At 36.5% G+C, this 23453-nt stretch overlaps 1 protein-coding gene across 2 annotated transcripts in view; it reads left to right on the forward strand.

The window, feature by feature from the left end:
- The window catches only part of med24 (mediator complex subunit 24), a 36182-nt gene that overhangs the window by 8465 nt on the left and 4264 nt on the right, over positions 1-23453 (forward strand). For both annotated transcript variants that reach the window (XM_077205951.1, XM_077205952.1), the window contains exons 7-25: positions 5019-5130; positions 5468-5618; positions 5705-5818; positions 8916-8969; positions 9148-9230; positions 9525-9611; positions 9760-9871; positions 11637-11779; positions 11893-11930; positions 12216-12298; positions 12490-12668; positions 14466-14565; positions 14699-14874; positions 15570-15834; positions 15908-16089; positions 21083-21176; positions 22138-22237; positions 23041-23121; positions 23275-23423. In XM_077205951.1, coding sequence (XP_077062066.1) covers positions 5019-5130; positions 5468-5618; positions 5705-5818; positions 8916-8969; positions 9148-9230; positions 9525-9611; positions 9760-9871; positions 11637-11779; positions 11893-11930; positions 12216-12298; positions 12490-12668; positions 14466-14565; positions 14699-14874; positions 15570-15834; positions 15908-16089; positions 21083-21176; positions 22138-22237; positions 23041-23121; positions 23275-23423 — 2303 coding nt within the window. The remainder of the gene's footprint in view (positions 1-5018; positions 5131-5467; positions 5619-5704; positions 5819-8915; positions 8970-9147; positions 9231-9524; positions 9612-9759; positions 9872-11636; positions 11780-11892; positions 11931-12215; positions 12299-12489; positions 12669-14465; positions 14566-14698; positions 14875-15569; positions 15835-15907; positions 16090-21082; positions 21177-22137; positions 22238-23040; positions 23122-23274; positions 23424-23453) is intronic.

Raw genomic sequence — 23453 nt, forward strand, 5'->3', positions numbered from 1 at the left:
CTGGGAATTATTTTATTATTATTCAAAAAACGCACCTCTGCCTCCTCATGCTCACCAGTAACACGGCGTTCGCTCAGACATTACATTTCTCTGTACTGTAGGCCTACATGTTGTAGCCATTAAAGAAAATGTAGTTTCATATTTATGTTTAAATATTGTTATTTTTTTCCATTTCATATATGTTGATTATATGAAAAGTGAACAGCGTGAGTAGCCTAATCATAAGATGCGCAATATCGAGACACATCATTTTGACCACTTCATTAAGTTTTGTTTTGTATAAAGCTTTTCTTTAAAGTGAATTTCGTTTTGTATAAATTGCATCTTAATTTTAATCAATGTTTCATCAACCAATTTCCTGGATTTAATAAATAAGAAGCAAATATAGCAGCCTATAATCAGGACATGGAGGCGCCGACGCAATATAACTTGCATCGCACGTGAACTGGAGCTCGTCTCATAAATGAACAGAAACACAGAAATATATCTAAGCTTGAAATGTCTACTTTAAAACAAAACAATTCAAAACGAAAAGAAACAGACAACTCTAATAATCCGTGAAGTGTGCATTTCTCTCTATAGGCACCTTCACAATACTGTGAAGGTGGCGAGTCAGCATCGTCACAGAAAACACTAGTTTATTAATAAATAATTAAAATGTCTCCTTGCTATATTGACACATTCATAATGATTAGGCTATTTGCCGGTTCTTTGTGGCAAGCTTAGCTAACTAATCGAATATCGTGACTCATCCCTATTTTGTACCAGGCCATTTATGGTTTTTCATATTGTTCAATAAAGTTCTTGGTAAAAAAGAAAAGAAGCTACTGTGCCTAATATTACATACTGTATATTTTACAGCACGAAAGGTTTATGCGCAAGTCGTCTTCTCTGTTTTTAGTGTGTCAGAAATACAGCGCCTCATACTGGTCTGGCATGTATACTACATCGGTTTGAGTCGGTTTCAGTGGTTTCGTGTGTACGCAGATATTTCTCGAGACGGCGCCGTGTTTACGGAATTTTTTATTTAGAATGAGGAAAAAAAAGATCGGATAGGGAAAGCTCTGGCTTTGTGTGGACGTGACCTTTATGTGGACGGAGATCAATTCCAATACGCAGCTTCGGAGATCGTATTCGTGTTAATTCTCCGTTTCTCACTCTCAGGGAATAGAGGGATTGTTGATACTGTTTTTGTGTTGAGGTTGAACTTATGTTTCACTTTATGGTTATGCCTTTGCTTTTGTTATAGCCTCATTATAGGCAATTTGACAGATAGTGCTTTAAGAGTTTCTCTCTTTTTCTTTTAAAAGATAAACATTTTGTAACAGCTACACTGACGTTGACAGTTTGATAAATGCAAGTTAATTTTAATCTTTGTGTGCTAAAAATGCACATAAGTCCCCGTAGAGATAGCAATACACATTCTCCTTTTTTGCAAAATAACCAAAAGCATTTCATCAATGTCTTCTCTCTTGCTGTATCAATATGTCACCTAGTTTTCCTCAGAGATGGTCTCAATAATGTGCTTAAAGTCAAGTCAAATTCAGTTTGTGCATGATTACATGATATACATTTTTTTTTTAATACTGTATCCTGAATTGTGAATAATTAAGCTATAGCCTATATCGTATGCTGAAGTACATTTCTGGAGTGTTAAAGATTAAAAGAAAAAATAACAAGAACCGTACAGAACCAAAAACCGTGATACGAACCGAACCGTGGGTTTTGTGAACCGTGCCACCCCTAATATATATATATATATATATATATATATATATATATATACACAACCCCAAATCGGAAAAAGTTGGGACATTTTTTAAAATGCAATAAAATCAAGAATCTGTGATTTGTTCATTCTTTGAGCCTTTTTTAACTGACAAAAGTACAAAAAAAAGTGTTCCAATGTTTTCACTGACCAACATAATTGTATTTTGTAAATATGAACAAATTTTGATTTTGATGGCTGCAACACACCCCAAAAAAGTTGGGACAGAGACATGTTTACCACTGTGTCACATCACCTTTCCTTTTAATTATACTTTTTAATCATTTGGGAGTTGAGCATACTAATTGTTGGAGTTTTGCTAGTGGAATATTTGCCCAATCTTGTCTGATACAAGACAGCCGCTCAACAGTCTGTGGTCATCATTGCCTGATTCTCCTTTTCATGATGGGTCATACATTTTCCATAAGAGACACTGGACTGCAGTAAACAGGCAGGCACATCCCTTCTATGGTGCAGAGTGTCTAGAAACCACTCAATTGCAGCACGTGCAGAATGAGGCCTGGCATTGTCTTGCTTCCCAGGAAAGATGTCATCTTGATGGCAGTTTATGTCTCTGTACAATCCAAATACATGCCTCCATGTCAATGGTACCTTCACAATAATGCAAGTTACCCATACCCTTTGCAATGATATACCTCAATACCAGGACAGCTGTTTGCTTTTGCACCTGTCGCTGGTGAAAGTCTGGTTGGTCCCTTTCGTCTTTGGGACTGAGAACTCGGTGTCCATTTTCTCCCAAAAACAAGCTGAAACATGGACTCATCTGACCACAGCAGACATTCCCACTGTCTTCTAGACCATCTGAGATGAGCTCTGGCCCAGTGAACTCGCCGGCCTCTCCACATAGAACTGATGTAAAGCTTTCTTCTTGCGTAACAGAGAATTTAGTGGCATTTTTTGATGCAGCGTCAGACTGTTCAGTGAAAATGGTTTTCCAAATTACTCCTGAGCACATGTGTCTGTATTTAACGGATTAGCATGATGGTAGCACGGGGGCAGTCATGGCCTAATGGTAACAGAGTTGGACTGGTGACCCAAAGGTTGCTGGTTCGATTCGAGTACCGGCAGGAATATGACTGAGGTGTCCTTGATCAAGGCACCTAACCCCCAATCGCTCCCTGGGCGCCACTCAAGGCTGCCCGCTGCTCCGGGTGTGTGTATTCACGTTTGCAGTATGTGTGTGTTCACTACTCACTACTCTGCTCCTAATGTGTGTGCACTTACTTGGATGGGTTAAATGCAGAGGTCAAATTCCAAGTATGGGTTACCATACTTGGCCATCACGTGTCACTTTCACTTTATCTTGTGCAATGCCATCTGAGGGCTCAAAGATCACGCTCATTCAACAGAGGTCTACTGCCTTACCAACACAGACTGAGATTTCTCTGGATTCCCTGAATCTTGTGACAATATTATGTATGGAAGATGATGAAAGGCATAAATTCTTTGCAATCTTGCATTGGGAAATGTGATTTTTTAATTGTTGACAATTCTCTCAAGATATTTGGCACAAAGTGATGAGCCATGACCCATCTTTGCTTAAAAAGACTGAGAAGCACTTTTTCACCCAAACATGATACCCTCAACTATTACCAATTTACCTGCTCATTGTAGACTGTTTCAAAATAGTTGGAAAATCTAATTTGGATAATCTTTTCACTTTTATTTGGTCTCTGTCCCAACCTTTTTGGGGTGTGTTGCAGCCATCAAAATCAAAATTTGTTCATATTTACAAAATACAATTATGTTGGTCAGTGAAAACATTGGAAAACGTTTCTTTGTACTTTTGTCAGCTAATAAAAGGTTAAATAGAATGAACAAATCACAGATTCTTGATTTTATTGCATTTTACAAAATGTCCCAACTTTTTCTGATTTGGGGTTGTGTGTATGTATATATATATATAATGTATATTTATGTCCCTGTTACACTTAATTTTCATGGTTTAATAAGCATTACAAAAAATAAAATAGAGACAGATTTCTATTTTGTATTTTTACACTAACTATGTAATGTTTTATTTATTAAAACCCAAGTATAAATTTCATCAAGTTAGTGTTTTTTTATTCCAGCTAATGTATCAGTCATCAAGCTTGTACACACTGGTCACAGACACGAAGATGTACCTTTAAGTTCGCTAAGCTAGTCGCTCACTATATACCCCCATAGTCATTATGTTTTCAGGACATTTCAAGTTTGATTTTGAAGTGACAAAGTGGTTATATCTAAGTGGCTGAGTTTTTTAATTAGTCTTCCCATTAACACCATAATTGTCTTCATTCAGGCCAATTCGAGATTGCGCATAAAAAAAAGAGGCGGGATTTATCACACGAACCAATCATATTCAATCATAGCGCACGCTTAAGGGGGACTGATAAAAATCAATGGGCTCCGGGGAGGCAAGTGAGACGCAGCCTCTCGCTGTAATTTTACCTGCTGGAGTCACTGTTGGACAATGTTACTTTTAGAAAAACGAGTGAATAAAAACTTTTACATGTTTTAATGTCACATTTCGTAATATTTACGTAGCTTTATTTTTGTAATATCGATTATTTTCTCACACAGTTATATTTGAGGAGATACTGCCCCCCTTGCCTCCTCGGAGGAAACGCCCTTGCCCTACAAATGTCATGGTGGTGTACCTTTAATTTCCGTTAATGTAAAACCGGTGTCACTTTTGGACATTGTCACTTAATAAAAATGTATTAAAAAAAACCTATTCACTGTTAATCTCATATTTTGCTATATTTGCTTTGTTTTATTTTTGTACTGTTATATTCTCATCCATTTTCTGAGTCAATCTTGCGTCACTTGCAACATGATGAGGCCATGTTACACTATAGCATACTGCTGTTTATTGCATAATGCCAGCAGAAAAAAATAGTGTATACTACACAGATTCAGTAAGTAGTCATCTAGTTTTCCATTACCAATATAACCCTTTTCTGTGGCCTGTATCAGCTTATTAATCAGAATGACTCAGTGTGATTTCATTTTTACAAATAATTTATTTTAAACTCTGCCTTTCAGAGAATCAGATTACTAATTTGTTTGCATTGCCAATCAGAAATGGTTTCCCAATTTTATTTATTTTTATCTAAAAAAAATTGTATGTGGGTAAATGGTAATTTTTAGTGAATGACATTTAAAATGTTTATAAATTATTAAAGCATGATGATCATTATATTGAATCCCATTTAATTTGCCATGTCTTCTCTTGTCTCATAAGCATCCTGGACCAATGTAGAGCAAGCTTTGCTCAAGCTGTCTGAAAATCTTAATGCTGTGACCAATCAAACGCTGAAGGAAAATCTTGAGGAGTGTGTTTCATTGGTCAATAGGTGAGAATCCAAAAAGACCTCAGACTCACTGTTTGAAGTGCAGCAATGAAAGAGCTGGAAACCCCCCCCCCCCCCCAAATGATTAGTCACAATGCATTTGCAAAGAGGTTGCTGGCAATTATAATATTAAGCAATGTTGTGATTTATTGCAGTGATTTTAATGCAATTTGGTCATTTAATCATTAGGCTAGTTTAACAATTACAAGGAGACACAGTCCCACTTTATATTAATATATTATGACAAAGATGAATCTTTAAAAAAGTTGGTAATTTTGATTAATTTCCATGTTTCACTTAAAGCTGCCTTTATTTAAATGATTCATTTGTGTTTTCATAGCATTCCTCAGATGTTGTGTCTTCAGTGTGATCCACCGGTCCACACCACATTTCCTTCAGTCCATGCCTTCGTCATGTTGGAGGGAACCATGAATCTCACTGGAGAGACGCAGCCGTTAGTTGAGCAGCTCATGATGATCAAGAGGATGCAGGTGGCTTCAGACACCAGTGTTCATACTTGAGATGAAGTGGTGTATGTGTGGGTTTTCTGATGTGTTTTTGTGATCTGTGTTTGTAGCGTATCCCAGCTCCACTGTTTGTATTGGAGATATGGAAGGCCTGTTTCACTGGACTCATCGAGTCTCCAGAGGGGAATGAGGAGCTCAAATGGACCGCCTTCACCTTCCTAAAGGTTTGGTTGAGTTGCCAATCACTGGTCTCTCTTGAACTTTCTGTGTAATATTGGCTGTGCTAAAAAAGGCCAGTTAAAGAGATAGAAATAGAAAATGTAAATTCTGTCATCATTTACCCACCCACATATTGTTCCAAACCTGGTTGCCGGATTCACAAAACATTCTTAAGAATATTTTTTTTCTACTTTTTTTATTTTATCTTATAAAACCGCTATTTGCTTCTTTTTTGTAACTTAAAAATAATAACATTTTCTATTTAAAGAGAAATTGTATTTCCAAAAACATTTAAGAAAATCTTTTTTCTTAAGGTTGCTCTAAAGACAAATCATTCAAACTTTATTTTAATGTGTCCGTGTTACAGTGTAATTATACATTTAAATACTGAGTAATATCAATTAACTACTATATAAGTGAGGACATGAACACAGGAATTTCTAAAGGTTTGGCAGAGTCACTGATCACTGGTCTCTCTTGAACTTTCAGTTGTAATATTGGCTGTGCTAAAAAAGGCCAGTTAAAGAGAGAAATAAATAAAATGTAAATTCTGTCATTGTCAAGCGTTTTTGTGTGACTGTGCGTTTCCCCACACTTGAAAGAGATAGGTTCTCACTACTGAAGTTATAAACTGGATTCCACTCAATGATTAGGCCTTGTGAATTATTTCCATCCATTTATTTAGAATTCATGTAGGTAAAAAACCTTTAAAGACAAACATACATACAGTGTTAATCACAGGAAAACCCAATAAAGTGCATAAGTTGGCAGGTTTGACATGACTTAATTTTACTCGAGCAGCATTACAAACACATCATTAACCCAAGTTAATTAACCATTTCCCAATCTATATACAACGATATAGTCAAACACTTATTTCTATTTATATCAAATGGGTTTAAAACCAATATTCCATATGATTTAAACAGCTGTTAAATATCTCAAACATACAGCAACTAACAAACATAACAAAGTTCAGCGTTTCTCAACCAGCAGAGCTTCGAGCTTACCGGCTGTCACTTCAGAGTTTTTTGGTGAGTACCCGATCCCGCACAATGTTCAAACAGACATCAAGCTCGAACACTCGATCCAGCGCTTCTGTCTGCCGTAGCGTCAGCTCCCAGTGCACACAAACAAAAGCAACAGTGCGCTGCTTTATCTGGCCTGGGCACGCACAACTGATTGCAGATTAGCTTCACCTGGTACTAATGAGGGAATGCGAGGTGACGTCATCATTTACTCACCCACATATTGTTGAGTAGGGCTGGGTGATATGTAAAAAACATTTTATCGATAATCGCCTTAAAAAATATCGCGATATCCGATTATATCATCTACCCAAGCCCCGCCCCCAACACGCCCTGCCGGAGACAACACTACGGACATACACCGTTAACACAAGTCAAGTTGAGTTTGGCTGCACTTTATCTAATGATAGCCTGCGATTTAGTTAAATTTAAAGATTGAAACGTTAAATGTTTTACCTTGGTTAGTTTGAGCTTAAATGAGCATAAAACATAAGCTTTGCTGTTATGTTAGTGTTGTTAATAATTTCCACATTGTTCTTATCGCATCTGTGTTTGAAACGAATTACGTTTTGCGAGGAGAAATGTTAAATACAACTGAACGGAACAGAACCCAATTTGGTGATTGTAAGAATGGTGAATGCATGTTGATGTTATAGAAAGGTGTCTTGCCTACTTGTTTTTCATACGGTCCGATGTTTCTCTTTCTTTCTTTTTTTTGGCGGTATCGCCTCTGATTTAATGATGATAGCCTAAGTTTAATTTCCTAAAAATGTGCAGCGCTGTTTTTAAACTTGAATTCAAACTATAATATATTTGTTATTTGTCTTAAATTAGGAATTAAAAATGAATTTTGTTCTGCATAAGCAAAAACGTTTTTTTCCCTCCTTTTTGGTTTTAGAGTTACAAGCTAGTTCACTGCCGTTAACGAAATAAAAATGACAGCTTTATTTATTTAGAGACAGAAGTCATTAAAAATATATTATATTATATAAATATATTATATATATATATATTTATATATGTATATTATATATTATATAAATATATAAGGTGCAATGTGTGATATTTCTTAGGATCTATTGACAGAAATGAATTATAAGATCCATAACTATGTGTTCAGTGGTGTATAAAGACCTTACTCAATGAGCCGTTATGTTTTTATTACCTTAGAATGAGACATTTATATCTACATAGGCGCGGGAATCCCCTTCTATGAAGGTCGACATATTGTGACGTCATGTGTCTACCGTAGCCGAAAGCGAACAAACAGCGCTAAAGAAACCTCATTGCTTGACTTACTACTCTCTGCTGCTGACTCAGACGACTACATCTTTTGTCTTACGTCGGCCACCGTAGCTTCTCATTCGAGTTTGAAAACCGAGGGATAGGCCGCGAGTGACTTGCTGTTTGCAATTCGCAAATCTCACCACTAGATGCCGCTAAAAATTACACACTGCTACTTTAAGTTCAAGAAATTATGACAGAAAATATATCACTACTCTAACCTATACTAAAATGTGCTTCTCAAAGTAATAATAATAATATTATTATTTATAAGGAATATCATACAACCAAAAATGTTTTTCATCCATTTAAATTTATACGGTTCTGTTGTGCAGAACTGAACAGAAAAATGCAATGCTTTGTTGTTAATTGTTATATTTTCATTTGATTACATTTTAAAAGCTTTATTAAGTTGTTAAAGTGTATATACATTTTTATTAAATCATAAAACACAGAATCCACAAAAATGAAAATGGAAAACAGAATTTAGGAGAAAATAAAATGTATTTCATGGGGCCCTAAATTAGAAGGTAGCTACTCTGTGGAGTTTAATTATGAACAAACATGTTTATGTTCCTTCTTAAGGTCTAACATGTATGTGGAAAGCTTTTCCTTCCCCATTAATGTTAGATAAATGAAAATTTGGATTAAATGAAGACAGAACATTTTTATTTTTGGTTAACTTATTTGAAGAACAAGACTCTTAATCTATGTTACTTGACTTTGTTTCAGACAATTATTATCTATTGTTTATGGAGTAAAATTCAGCTTTTTCACATGACATTTCCAGATTCCTCAGGTTTTACTAAGGCTGAAGAAGTACCCACAAGGAGAAAAGACACAGGTACATTTTTTCGACTGTTTACTTCACCTGTTCAGGATTTTAACTCTTGTGGTTCTAGTTCTAATTTGTGTCTTTCATGACACCTGAAACCTCATATGTCTGCCAGAAAAATATGACAGTCCACATGATCCGAAATGTTAATCACTCCATCTGACCTGTCCTTGTGTGTGTTTGTCAGGATTTTACGGAGGATGTGAATTTGGCATTTGAATATCTTCTGAATCTCACTCCACTGCTGGATAAAGCCGACCAGAGATGCAAGTATGTCGCCACTACCAAAACCTGTATTAGTTATGTGCTGAAACATAGGAAGCTGGAAACTTCATGTTGCTTTTATTCAAAATGACTGGCAGTACATTCTAGGCATTTATTAATACCATGGTGTTAGATCAAATGGTAGAGCTTGGAACTTACATAAATATATACACACTGATTTGTTACCATAATTATGTACCATGTATACCATTGAATCTCCACGTGTGTTTTTGACTTCACAATAGTGTTTTTGTTCAGTTATAAGGCTGTTGTTCTGTGTGTGTGTGTGTGTGTGTGTAGCTGTGACTGCTTGAGTCTGTTACTGCAGGAGTGTAATAAACTGGGTCTGTTGTCTGATCCGAACACTGCCAATCTTACTGCAAAACGGTATGATCAGAACATTTTATTCTTATTTTTATTATATCATAAATAAAAATTTGGCAACATGCACATATGTTCCTTGTTGATTTCTCTCTCTGTGCCATATATATATATATATAAAATTATTTATTTTTTATTTATTTATTTTTTTCAGGACTGAGGACAGAGAACATGCGCCCAGACTGAAGACAGCAGAGAATGCCAATATTCAGCCCAACCCTGGCCTCATCCTGAGAGCCGAACCAACAGTCACCAACATCCTTAAGGTCCTCCTCTGGTTTATATCATTTTATATTGATTGTCTTGGAATCTCACAAAGTCTGTTAAAAACTTGTGCAAGTTATATTTTACCCCAATATCAAAAAAGAAAAAATTAGCTTGTTTATAGCTAATTTTATATAGATGAAACCGAAGTAGCGACAGATTTTCTATTCTGCATAGTGATGTTCATCCGAGTGTTACAGATTTTCGGAAAGAATAAAATTTAGGTGACATTTACTGTACATCAGTTTTTGAGATGTGAGCATGGCACTCAAAAGTGGAGACAGATGAACACAAGATTGCACCGGCTGATCCAGTTATGGTATTTTGATGAAACATTATGAGGTCAAAAACTAAATTTATTGACATTTTATTTTCATGACAGTTTACCTTACAGTATTTTATACTTTATAGTATTATATTTACAGTGTTTTAGAGCAAATGTTTTTTTGTCATTTGTCATAATGACAATTTTTTGCATTACAGTTGGCCTAATGGGAATTTGGAGGGAAAATGTGCTAAATTGTTATAAAAATGTCAAAATAAAAAAAGTAATGGTCCTGGAAATAGGCTTTATTTTCATTATGTAAAATGTATATATATTTTTCTATTAGAGTAAAATATGTTTTTGAATATGTTGTCTGTCTCTTCTAAATGAGTGGGTTAATGGTTTCATGCTCAATGATATTTATTTGACGAGTAAAAAACAAAATTCTCAGTAAGTCTCATTAGTTAATGTTAGTTAATACAGATTAACTAACAATGCACAATACATTTGTTACAGTATTTATTACTCTTTAAAGGTGGGGGATGTGATTTGGAAAACGACCGGCAGATTTTGAAAATACACAATTCAAATGGTCCTACCTTCTTTCCTCCAACGCTGGCCCTGACTCCACCCATTCGAAGAACATGGACGCGCAATCATGCACGAGCGAAAACTCAGATGCGCGAGAGATTGTAATGACGATTTACGACTAATCATGGAACCGGCTTTACTGAAGAGATGCGCATGGGTCACGAGCTTTGAGTATGAGCACGAAGGGGGTCACGCGCGCTGGGGGGGAGGGGGGTGTGGTACGACCGTTTGATTGACGAACTTTACTGTCCAATGATTCCAGGTGGTCTTGGAAATGATTGGCTGGAGTTTTTCCGAGTCCTGCCCGTTCCACAGATGATTAAATTGCTTAATTTTCTTTCAGTGCTTCTAACTCAGTGGCTGGAAGTGGGTTAGGAATAGGATTTCAAGTTATTTTGAAAAAATGGACAAAAAAGAGAATCACATACCCCACCTTTAACTCTATTTGGTTACACTTTATTTTAAGGTGTCATAGTTACAACAATTATATGTTCAATACGGATTAATATTAATTAATAACATGTACTTACTATAGGGTTAGGCTAGGATTAGGGTTTGGTGGAGGGTTAGTTGCATGTTATTATGCATAATTTACTGTTATTACTATGGTAAGTGCATGTTACATATGTATCGAGGACACTAAAATAAAGTGTTACCCTTTATTTAATAAAAATACAACTGCTCATTGTTAGTTCAAAGCTCAGGTTCGTTAAATAATTTTAACAGACAACTTTTTATTGTAATAATGTATTAGTAAATGTTGAAATTAACATTAAGATTACACAAAACACAAATTAATAAATGCTTTTGAATTATATTTTCATTGTTAGTTCATGTTAACTAATATTAACAAATAGAACTTTATTGTAACCTGTTAGCTGACCGATTTTCTTCTCTTTCTGGTTGTCTAGACTGTGGATGCAGATCATTCTAAGTCTCCTGAGGGGCTGCTGGGTGTTTTGGGTCACATGCTCTCAGGGAAAAGTCTTGATTTGCTACTGGCCGCTGCCGCAGCTACTGGAAAGCTCAAGTCTTTCGCACGCAAATTCATCAAGTATGACAATATGACAGAAACTGTATACATTGCATCAGGATCATCTTATATTTCCTCAAAGAAATACATGAACAAAGTGTCTATATTTATATATATTTGCTGTTATCTTTCAGGCTTAATGAGTTTCCAAAACACATCAGTGGAGAAGGATGTAAGTCATGTGCTTTATTTTGCTACGATTACATGCAGCCTGTTAATCAGTTATTATTCAGATGGGCATTAGGCTAATATGTTTATGCAAGATAAAATTTCGGGACACTTTTAAAATAGTCATCTTCATGTATTTTTCTAAATTATAACGGAAAGGGAAGGACACTCTGTCCTTGAGTATTACTAGAGTAAAACGGGGCGCACCTGCCGTGTGAACTTGGGTTGATTATTTTTAGCGTGTGTGTATACACACTTTTAACATAACACCTGTGAATATACTTTCCAGCGAAGTCTGCGTCAGTACGAGCTCTGCTGTTTGACATTTCCTTCCTCATGTTGTGCCATGTTGTGCAGACCTATGGGTCAGAGGTCAGTCTCCACACATATTTATTATACAGATTATGTGTTTGAGCTATAGAGCAAAAGGATTTACGGTCTGATGAAGTTAGGTAACATTATTACATAATTCATAACCACATCCTGCCATTACAGAACACTTCTTATTTTTTAGGCGTTCTCCTATACCTGAGTCATTGACATCCTCTTCCTTGTCTGTCCAGGTGATTCTTTCGGACCCCAGCCCATCGAGCGAGACACCCTTTTTTGAGACATGGTTGCAGACTTGCATGCCAGAGGAAGGGAAAACCCTGAATCCAGACCACCCCTGCTTCAGACCTGAGTCTGGAAAGGTGGAGAGTCTGGTGGCCCTGCTCAATTCTTCCTCTGAGATGAAGCTTGTGTAAGCGCTTCTTCACATCAGCTGCATCTACCAAACACTCTAGTCACATTAACATCTTCATAAAACATTGATTTGTATAGCGTCCACTTCAGTAGCTGTGTTAGAGTTAAGTTTAAAGGGTTGTTAAAACACCATTTCACTTTTCTAACTTTAGCTAGTGTGAAATGTTGGTGTTTGAGCATAAACAACATCTGCAAAGTTACAATGCTCAAAGTTCAAAGCAAAGGGAGATATTTGCTTTTAAAGAAAAGGACTACAACAAAGGGCTGGTAGGGACTACACCACATTCCTCCCTGGTTAGTGACATCAGCAACCCTAAAATGTACATAAACCCCGCCCCCGGGACACGCAGTCCATGTTTAGAAGAGGAAAAGTTGTTGTATAAGAGTGTATTTGTGAGTCAGCTCAAACTTTAGCATCCTTCTTTTCACATGCAATAAAAAGTCAGTCTGTGTGCATCTCACAACAGTTCCTATATGAGCGATTTATAGATTATCATGACAGAATATGCTAATTGAAGATAGTTAACTCCACATCAGCTACATAAATTCATCAACTAACCATTCAGAGATGTCCTGTTGCGTTCTACATGTTGTCACTTCTTCTTGAGTCTCTCCATCTTTGTCTGACTCTGTTTTAACATTAAAGGCAGAACAGTTTCTGTCAATTTAGTGTGTCTGCGTGATGTAATGGCAGCTGCGAACAAACAAGAGCTCTTGAAACCCCGCCCTCTGAGGCAGCTTATTTGCATTTAAAGGGCCAGGCACAAAACGGTGCGTTTTTGCTAACCCTCAAAAAGTGACAACTTTAACATGCTATATAAAAATATCTTTGGGGTATTTTGTCCTAAAACTTCACACACACACTCTGGGGACATCAGAGATTTATTTTACATCTTGTGAAAAGGGCATTTTACCACCCATTAATTTATTTCTATAAATCGGTTTAAACTGTTTGTGAATTGCTTCAACAATTTATTTGTCATCTCAAACAATTCCATGCATGCCATTTTTGACTATATATATATATATTTAGTGCTTATAAATGAAAATGATGAAATGCATATCTTTTTAGATAATATTCATTGTGTACTTATATATCCAACTTTATATAGAGCTGTGCGATAACATTGTTTACATTTTTCAACAATATAGACAATCAAGAAGTTAAGATGTGCTATAGTATATATAGCCCTACATGAGGGTACTGTATGTATGCAAATAAAGTTGAATATAGTTATAAATCCAACGTTATGTATAGAGCTTGATTATTTTAATCAGGCACAGTGCAGTGTCCCTGTAGACACAAACATCACCACAAACTTCTAGCCGATCATAAATAATAATTTAGAGGCATTATTTTTGTATGAGTCGTTTTTTTATTTTTTTATTTTTTTTAGAAAATCCTGCATAGTGCACCTTTTAAAATGACATTTGTTAAAATATAATTTAATAAATACCAAATAGTATGGTATCTCGTTTAAAATGAAAGAGTTTCTTTTAATAAAATGTTAACAAAGCTGGAATTAGTATATTTTTTCATCCAAAATCACATATTTTCAGTGTATATACTGCATTTGATTAAGAATTTGTTTATTCTTGGAACAGGACAATCTTGTTTATGAAACTTTATGAATTGTTGAATCAAGGTTTTGTGGGCTGTCTTGTGTTAATGAGCTATGGCTTCTAAATTAATATTTTGCAATTTGGTTTCAATAAATGGAGGAAGTTTTTGGTTGTGTGCTGCTTTTTTCTGTCTTAAGGATCTATTAGTAAAACATTTTCTATCTCTCTCCAGTCAGATGAAATGGCATGAAATATGTCTCAGTACTCCAGCAGCTATTCTGGAGGTTCTCAATGCCTGGGAGAATGGAGTTTTGTCAGTAGAGGCTGTTCAGGTGAGGACATTCATGGCTCAAAGATTCTAAAGCACAAAGATTTTTTTCTGAGTTGTGCCATATTGTCAGAATACAGTAGTTTCATCTTTATGGCTATAACTGAAGAGATTTCTTTCTTTTTCTATGAGTGTAGAAGATCACCGATAACATCAAAGGGAAGGTGTGCAGTATGGCCATCTGTGCAGTGGCATGGCTGGTGGCTCATGTTCGGATGCTAGGATTGGATGAGAGAGATAAACCTCAGACTATGATTCGTCAGCTCATGACTCCTATGTCAGGAGAAAACACTTTGCAGTTCTACCATGAGCGGTAGGGATCTCTACACAAACACACCTGACTACATAACCACACTAAATCTTATGAAGTAAACTACAGGTCATGAGATCCGAAAAATGTTTATATTAAGATTATCTAAATCGATTGAAATGGTAAAAAAAAAAACATACAATTAAGATGCAAACTGAAATATTATATATTGTAATGGCATCTTTTTATGAATGAAGGCCAGTATCACTGATACTATACTGGAACTGATGTCTCTATGAAATAGATTAAAAAAAAAAACATTAAGTATACGCATTCTTGTTTGTCTTTTGAATGGTTTAAAAGCATTTCGATGAATAAGAGTTTGATCATATAATGTAACGGCAGCCAAAGATTACAGAAAAAACGGATGCTGCGTTAATTGCATTACATATTTGTAACGGTTTGAAGTGAAAAAATTAATCGCATACGTTAACGCACTAATTTTGACAGAGCATATATATATATATATATATATATATATATATAGTGGGTAAAAGTGATTATATTTTGAAAGTTGAAAAGTTGATGAAAGTTGTTTGCCATTTACTGCCGTGTTAGTTCAGGTCTCCAAGATTTCAGGCAGGTGTGTTTGATTAGGGTTGGAACTATTAGGGTTGCTGATCGTGGTCCTCCAGGTACAGAATTGAATAGCACTGAAAGATTGGTATTTGTCTCCCTCTTTCTCACACCTTCTCCAGTGTGGTGATCATGAGCTCTATCTTGGAGCACATGTGTGCTGATGTATTTCAGCAGACAGGACTGTCCCTGCGGCCAGCAGTCGAAGGTCAGGAGGTTATTCCCTACCGTAACCTTCTCCCAGCACGCCAGCCCATCCACCAGGCTCTGCAAACCCAGTTTAGGGAGGTTCTGGAGAAGGGCTGGGTGGACTCCCATGCATTCCATCTCTTTGAGAACCTACTACATATGGGAGGGGTTTTCTGGTTTACTAACAACCTGGTTAAGGTAAATGTGTTTGCACTATGAAAGATTGAGGGAAATGAATTGTACCTGTAACACACCTGTGTTTGTGTTGTAGGAGCTCCTGAAGGAGACCCGTAAAGAGTGGGCGTCTCGTGTGGTGGAGTTGCTGTACAGTATTTTCTGCCTGGACACACAGCAGATCACCCTCACCCTGCTGGGACACATTCTGCCACGTCTCCTCACTGACCCTGCCCATTGGCACAGCCTGGTAGATCCACCCGGAAGAGCCCTGGCAAAGTATGGCTTGTTTTTATCGTTTTTTTTTTTTTTTTAAATAGCATTTGTGTTAAAATTGTGGTGAATACATTACGCACTTAAAGTACACTTACACTTAAGCTACACTTAAAGCAGTAAGGTTTACTCACCCTCTTGTTATTCCAAATCTGTTTGACTAAGGATAATTAAATGATATAGGATTCATCCTAGGCCTTAAAGGGATACCCTAAAATGAAAATTCTGTCATCATTTACTCACCCTCAAGTTGTTACAAACCTGTATGAATTTCTTTCTTCTGCTGAACACAAATGAAGATATCTTCAGGAATATGGGTAACCACACAGTTGATGGGCTCCATTGACTTCCATAGTATGGAGAGAAAAAAAACACTATGGTGCCCATTAACTGTTGATATTCTTCAAATATCATATTTTATTTTCAGCAGAAGAAATACATTAATCCTTATAATGCTTAAAAATGGAACAGAATCACAATTTGCAATATTGTTATTTTTATATTTTGTATTCGAGTGTAAATATTTGCGCAGGCAGAATGTAATTGAATGCAACTAAATTATAAATGAAATCCTAAATTGGGTATAATTTTGTTTTATTATTTGTGTATAGTTCTTATTTTTAATTTACAGAATTAATATGATACTAGTTTTTATACTGAAAGCATAAATCTAACTGGTGGACTAATCAAAACAGGCACTTAGAACACCCTTCCAAGGGGGGCAGCAGGATCCAAATTATTTAAATTAATGCATTATAGATTCAACTGATATAAATATTACTAGTGGTGGGCATAGATAATTTTTTTTAATCTAGATTAATCTCACTGTAATCTTGGAATTAATCTAGATTAAAATGGCTCATTTGAATTCTGCCGAAGGCATTCAGAATATGTGGGCTACCCAAATAAATAACCTCGCAGGTAAGATGGGCAGGGGCGGAGCTAGACTCTCAGTACAGTGGGGGTGGAGCTTCATCATGGGGCCCTCTGCTACCAAGTAATTTTAAAATTAAAACCGTAAAAAAAAACTAAAATATCTGATGAATGCATATGTAATAATGTGTCACTTGTTGAGCCAAGTAAGCTTATTTTAAATAAAACACAAAGACTATCTCGTTCTTTTCTTTTTAATGCGCCCGATTTATATTTTCTCTCCTGTTTCGTAACTATTCTCTACATTATACATTCGCACCTCACGTCACCCACTGTACTCGTGTCGTGAGGCAAGTAGGCCTACCTTATACGCTGTGTTTCGGTTCATTTATGACTCACAAGACGAGCTCCAGTTCACGCGCCAGCGCCTCCGGGTTGTGATTATCTGTCTGCTGTTTTTATTTATTAAATCTAGGCAAAACAGCAATATAAAATGGCCTCGCCCCGCTTATTAAGTATTCTCGGAGGAGGGGTTTATGTAAATAATGGGATATGCTGACGTCAGCAACTCCCGAGGAATGTCGTGTAGTTCAAAACCGGTCGTTTGCTTTAGTCTTTAGAAATTGAATTTTTAAAAAGTAAATATCTCCCTTCGCTTTGAATTTTGAGCGCTGTAACTTTGCAGATGTTGTTTATGCTCAAACAGCAACATAACACACTAGCTAAAGTTGGTTGATGAAACATTGATTAAAATTAAGATACAATTAATACAAAACGAAATTAACCTTAATGAAAGGCTTTTGCTTTATGTTTGATGTCTCAGTGAAAGTTTTAAAGCAGTTTTTCAGTGCCGCTTTCAGAGCGCTCACGTCCGTAACGGGGAACTGTCACGTAACATTGTATTTCCCTCATAAATGCGTACACGAAAAATAAGACAAAATGAATATTTTATGTTCTGTGGAGAGCCAACCCTTCTTCATCCGGTGGGTAGTATTACTTTTTGTACTTTTGCTACCTAAAAGTTAAAGGTTTTTTTGTGTCACGTCCGTTACGGATGTGTATTTCCCTCATATTACATATAAAACGCATAGACTGATATTTTTCTAATGCCTTTGTTAAGGGAGTATGGATAAACAGACGTTTCAATATTGGTATTAAATGCCCCCTAGTGCAATTCGGCTAGGTATACATCTGCGCTAAAATATCAAGGTGAAAGTCATCAGCTCCCAACCCAACTTTGAGAATAGATTGACGGCGATATATTTTTTATCGCCCGATAAGAGTCCCACGTTAACACAGCACGTTAACGCCGATAACGGCCCACCACTACTATTAATATATTAATATTAACTTAATTGAAATACAAAAAAAACAAACATTTAAAATGTTAACCTTTAAAGGGGTGGTAAAACACATTTTTTCGAAGGCTTGATTGTGTTTGTGGGGTGCACTGTAACATGCGGTCATGCTTCGTTTTTTAAAAATTGCATTATTATTCATATATTTTACCTTTATTCTACACTGCTCTGCCCCTCCTTGTAAAAATGGTCTAATGGTTTACGGGTTCTATGAAGCCAGTCCCTCAAAACTACGCAATGGGCTCAGATTGGTTAGCTGGCCCAGTGTGTTGTGATTCGCTAACAGACTAGTGCACGTTCTCCGGAAACGTCACGCCCCGTACCTTAACCGGTAACCTAGTTTGTGCAGTGTATTAGGCCGGTGACACACTGGCTGCGTGGCGTGAGCATGGCGTTTCTGTTGCGTGTCAGCTGCGTCGCGTTTTCTGTATCTTTGCACACCAGAAACGTGTCTGACGCGGCGCTGCTGACACAGATCACCCTTGTTCGACATATGGGAGAGAGTTGTGGAAGCCCTATATAGCCTACTTCATGTTAAGCATAAATATAAAGAAACTGTCAGCAGTATTGGCAGCAAAATAGACTACAGAATATTTTGTTCTGTATTGACAGGTGCAATATTTGAAAATTGATATTTATTTATTTTTAAATTATATTTATATCTGAATTTGTCAAAACCTAGACTTTCAACCATCAAAATGTAATTTATTAATATGTATTCATGTACAAAATAACATATAACATATTTTCCTATTCTATTTTGCCTGGAAACGCTTCCAACACACTTGTGTGTCGCGTGAAAAATAGGCGTCGGTTCTATTTCTAGCATGCATGTGTTTTCCGCGCGGCTCAAGCCGCACCCGAGACGCGCGTCACGCAGGCAGTCTGCAAGCTCTAACCTGTGAACATGGGCGCCGAAATAAAAACGGACTCGCTAAGCAGCCAGTGTGTCACCGGCCTTATAAACAATGAAACGTTAGTGAAGATGATCGAGCAGAACCTGTTCAAGAATGGCTGTTAAACAACGTTACAGAAAGGTTTGTTTTTTTGTTGTTCTCTCATTACTTTTTAGATGCGCTGTTATTTAATTGTACTAATTATTATAGAATTAGAAAAAAATAAGCTTCATTAACAAGAATTTCATATAATCGTTCTAACAAATTATACTACAGTCCTCAAAGGGATTTTTTTTTAGTAAAGACTGCGGATCTATAGTGATCGTTTCTGACTGTATGCCACCGACCGTTACTTTTGTATTTTTAGAACGATTGTAGACAAATATCTGTCGACAGAACTATTAACCCAAAACGAACACTAAACATCGGCTGCCAAATCAAACACAGAACCATGTTTAGCATGCCTGTAGATAAAAAAGCGATAAACAATACATAAAAGCTCTAATCAAATAATAATGTACACTAATTCCAAGTTCGCTGTTGAGATTTAAAAAAAGTTTGTAACGTTAGGTGTTTGTCGGATAACGTTAAGTATGAATGAGCATTTAACAAACCAGCACAGCCATTTGTTTACTTCCTTGCTACAACGTACAATTAACAATACGAACTATTACAGGAAAACACATCACGGAAAATAAATCATGCTTACAGGTTGTGGCCCGTAAACAACAGCTTCTGTTCTTAAAGTTGGAACTGCTCCATCTTTCAGGACAAGCCGTTGTGCGAATCCTGCATTGAACTCGTGAAGATTGTGAAAGCTTTCCTCCGTAACATGTACAGCACAGAGAGCAAGATTTGGGTCATAATTATGAGGGACCGAGTTAAAAATAAATTTTAACCATTGATCCCTAACTCCCTCATTCCTAGGAAGGCTGAACAAAGTGGACCTGCAACCGGGATAAAAATAACAGCAGTGTTTCGACGGCATTGCGACAACTCATCTCCAAAACAGCAATATAAAATGGCCTCGCCCCGCTTATTAAGTATTCTCGGAGGAGGGGTTTATGTAAATAATGGGATATGCTGACGTCAGCAACTCCCGAGGAATGTCGTGTAGTTCAAAACTGGTCGTTTGCTTTAGTCTTTAGAAATTGAATTTTTAAAAAGCAAATATCTCCCTTCGCTTTGAATTTTGAGCGCTGTAACTTTGCAGATGTTGTTTATGCTCAAACCGCAACATAACACACTAGCTAAAGTTACAAAGCGAAATCATGTTTTACCACCCCTTTAAAAAAAAAAAGAACAATTCCAAAAGAGACACATGGTGGCTTAAAATTATTTTATTTAATTTAAATCTTACATTGATTTTAATTTTATTATATTAAGAATATCTTACTTTATTTTTATTTATTTATTGTTGTGCTTTTTTTGTTGGTTTGAACATGATTCATAAATGAATGACACATTTATGTATGAATGAATGAGTTCTTTCCTCTTTTGACTTTCTTTCTTTCATCTGCTTCCTCTTTTTTCAGTCTGAGATTCAAAACGGAGATCCGTTGTGATGAATATGAAGTTGTCAGGCTTTTTCCTTGGTTTCTCTTTTTTTAATTTAGTTAGTTAGATGTACATTTATGAGGTCAATCACCCTTAGTAGATGTAAACCTTCTTTCATCTGACAGAATTTGCGTGGGGGAACACCTGCTTTAACACAGAGGAGAGACTACATTTTAAATGTCTTTTTTGTCAACCTTTCAAAGTATACTAGCATGTAGTTGTTAACTTCAAAACGAACTAAAAGCCACAAAAATCCTATTTTGATTTCACAAGGTCTTTAAAATGATAATGTGTGTGTGCGGGTGTGTGTTATAGGTTGTCAGTGTGGTGTGCTCTCAGTTCTTACTCGTCTCATCATAAGGGTCAAGCATCGGCACGACAGCGCAAGAGACAACGTGAGGATATAGAGGTCGGTTACACCGTTTCTCACACAGCTTATGTTTTAAATTGCCTGTATTATGCTTTTTTAAGCATCATTTAAAAAATGTATTTCCTAATATTGTTTTGGATGTCTCCTACAATAGGTTTACATGCATATGTCAAAATACACATTTTTTCATGATATATATATATTGCAGCATAACCTCTTTTCTCACAGTGTCTGAAACAGTTCGATAAAGGATTTGGTCTCTCTAAACCCTCTCTTTTCAGAGAGCCTACCCTGCTCTGATTGGTTAGAATGTCCAGTCTGTTGTGATTGGTGTACCGCTTACAGCGTGTGTCAGTAAGGAAATGCCTATTTGAATTACCGTATCTAAATTTCAGCTCCAGAGGCTTTTTAGCACTTGATACACCGTGATATCAACAGCGAATCAATTTGAGCCCGGGTCCTCATCCTCATGATAATTGCTTGCTAAGTGGATTTGCTTTTACAGCGCAGAAAAGTGTGTCTACTTGACATGTCGACAACAAGAAACCAATCTCTTCCAGTCCTCAACTACAGCTACAGTATTTGAGGACTTGTCAAAGTAGATGTTGTTCGCGGGCAGCCAATGAAGACAATAGGCTGGCATTATACAAATTTGTTACAAACCTACGTAGGTCTGGACAGGAAGTAAGGCTGGAATTACTGATAACTCATTTCAGTCTTTTTTTTAGTTTCTTTGGGAGACCGATAATAACTCAATGTATTGTTCCCTTTGATCTTTATAACTTTCCAGGCCTTTTACATTCACAAACATCTATATTACACACTTCATGAAAGGTAATGTCTAAAAAAGCATAATGGGCACTTTAACTGAACTCAGTAAAGCTGTGTGTGCTTACAGACATTTGCAAAATTAACACATGTATGTCTTACCCCTTTAGCACATACTTCTTAAAACAAACTAAAATTTAAGTCTCACTCATTGTTCTCTCATTGGTTGTAGGACTACACCAGCCTGTTCCCTTTGGATGACACACAGCCATCTAAACTGATGCGTCTGCTTAGCTCCAATGAGGACGAGTCTGTCATGCTGTCCAGTCCAGGTCATTTCCTGCCTGCCCCACTTAACACAAGCTGCACAAAAAACAACAACTGCATTAAAATCACATCCATCTGAGGATTGATGTGCGATTCTTATCTCTTAGTCAATCTAGAAACTTGTTAACCAAATCTGCCTATGCTGCAATAATTGTAAGATGTCAATTTTGCAGAAAAATCCCCACAAAAATGCAACATAGCTTGCGATAGTTTTGAGCTTCCTGTGGCAGTATCACATTGTATGCCCATGACACAATGGATTAAACTAATTTTCCAAAAAAAGTAATTTGCCAAAGACAAACCAAAAAACATTTTTGTTCATTGCCTTCATTTAGATTAAGATTATTTGCTGAATTCATACAAATATTTTTAAATGCCTTTAAGATTATTGTTACTTCACTAAAAATATAGACTTTTCCCCCTCCCTGTTCTAGCTTGTACTAATCTGGACAATTGAACCTTTGAATTGGTAGCACTTCTCACATCATTGTCTTTTTAGTGTGAATCGCTTGTTGCATTCCTCATTTGTAAGCCACTTTGGATAAAAGCATCTGCTAAATTAATAAACATAAATTGATAGATAGAAAATAGAAAGAGAGAATATTGAGAAACCTCTATTGTTATAAGTTTCTGGAAGCATTGACTATTTTGTCACTTTCACTAAAAAGGAGGAAGAGCTGGAAATGAAAGTAAGTAAACCGGGAAAGGGATGTGAAATCCGCTTTGATAGCCACTGTGACATAGTACAAATTTTTTGAGGTTTCTACGTATGTTACATCATCTGTTAAAACTGATGTTATCTTTCTAGGTGACCGTTCCATGAGCAGTTCACTGTCTGCCTCTCAGCTTCACACCGTCAATATGAGAGACCCTCTCAACAGAGTGCTAGGTTTGTGCTGCATCTCTGATGAACATTTAGTCCCACTATATAGATTAAATAACATGGTATTACCATCTCTGTACTGTAGTACCACTGCACTACCTCTTACAAGCCTTGCTTGGAATCAGAATCTTGTCTCTTTTTTTCTTTTCTTTTTTCTAGCAAATCTGTTCCTGTTGATTTCCTCTCTTTTGGGGTCTAAGACAGCAGGCCCTCACACACAGTTTGTCCAGAGCTTTATCGAGGAGTGTGTGGAGTGCTCAGAACAGGGCAGTCGGGGCAGTATCTTGCAATTTTTGCCCTTTACCATGGTGAGGGAATCATCTACTACAGTACTATAC

This window comes from Siphateles boraxobius, unplaced genomic scaffold (assembly GCF_051911475.1).
Source record: "Siphateles boraxobius isolate OS27281-9 unplaced genomic scaffold, OSU_SipBor_1 55, whole genome shotgun sequence".
NCBI classification, from domain to species: Eukaryota; Metazoa; Chordata; class Actinopteri; order Cypriniformes; family Leuciscidae; genus Siphateles; species Siphateles boraxobius.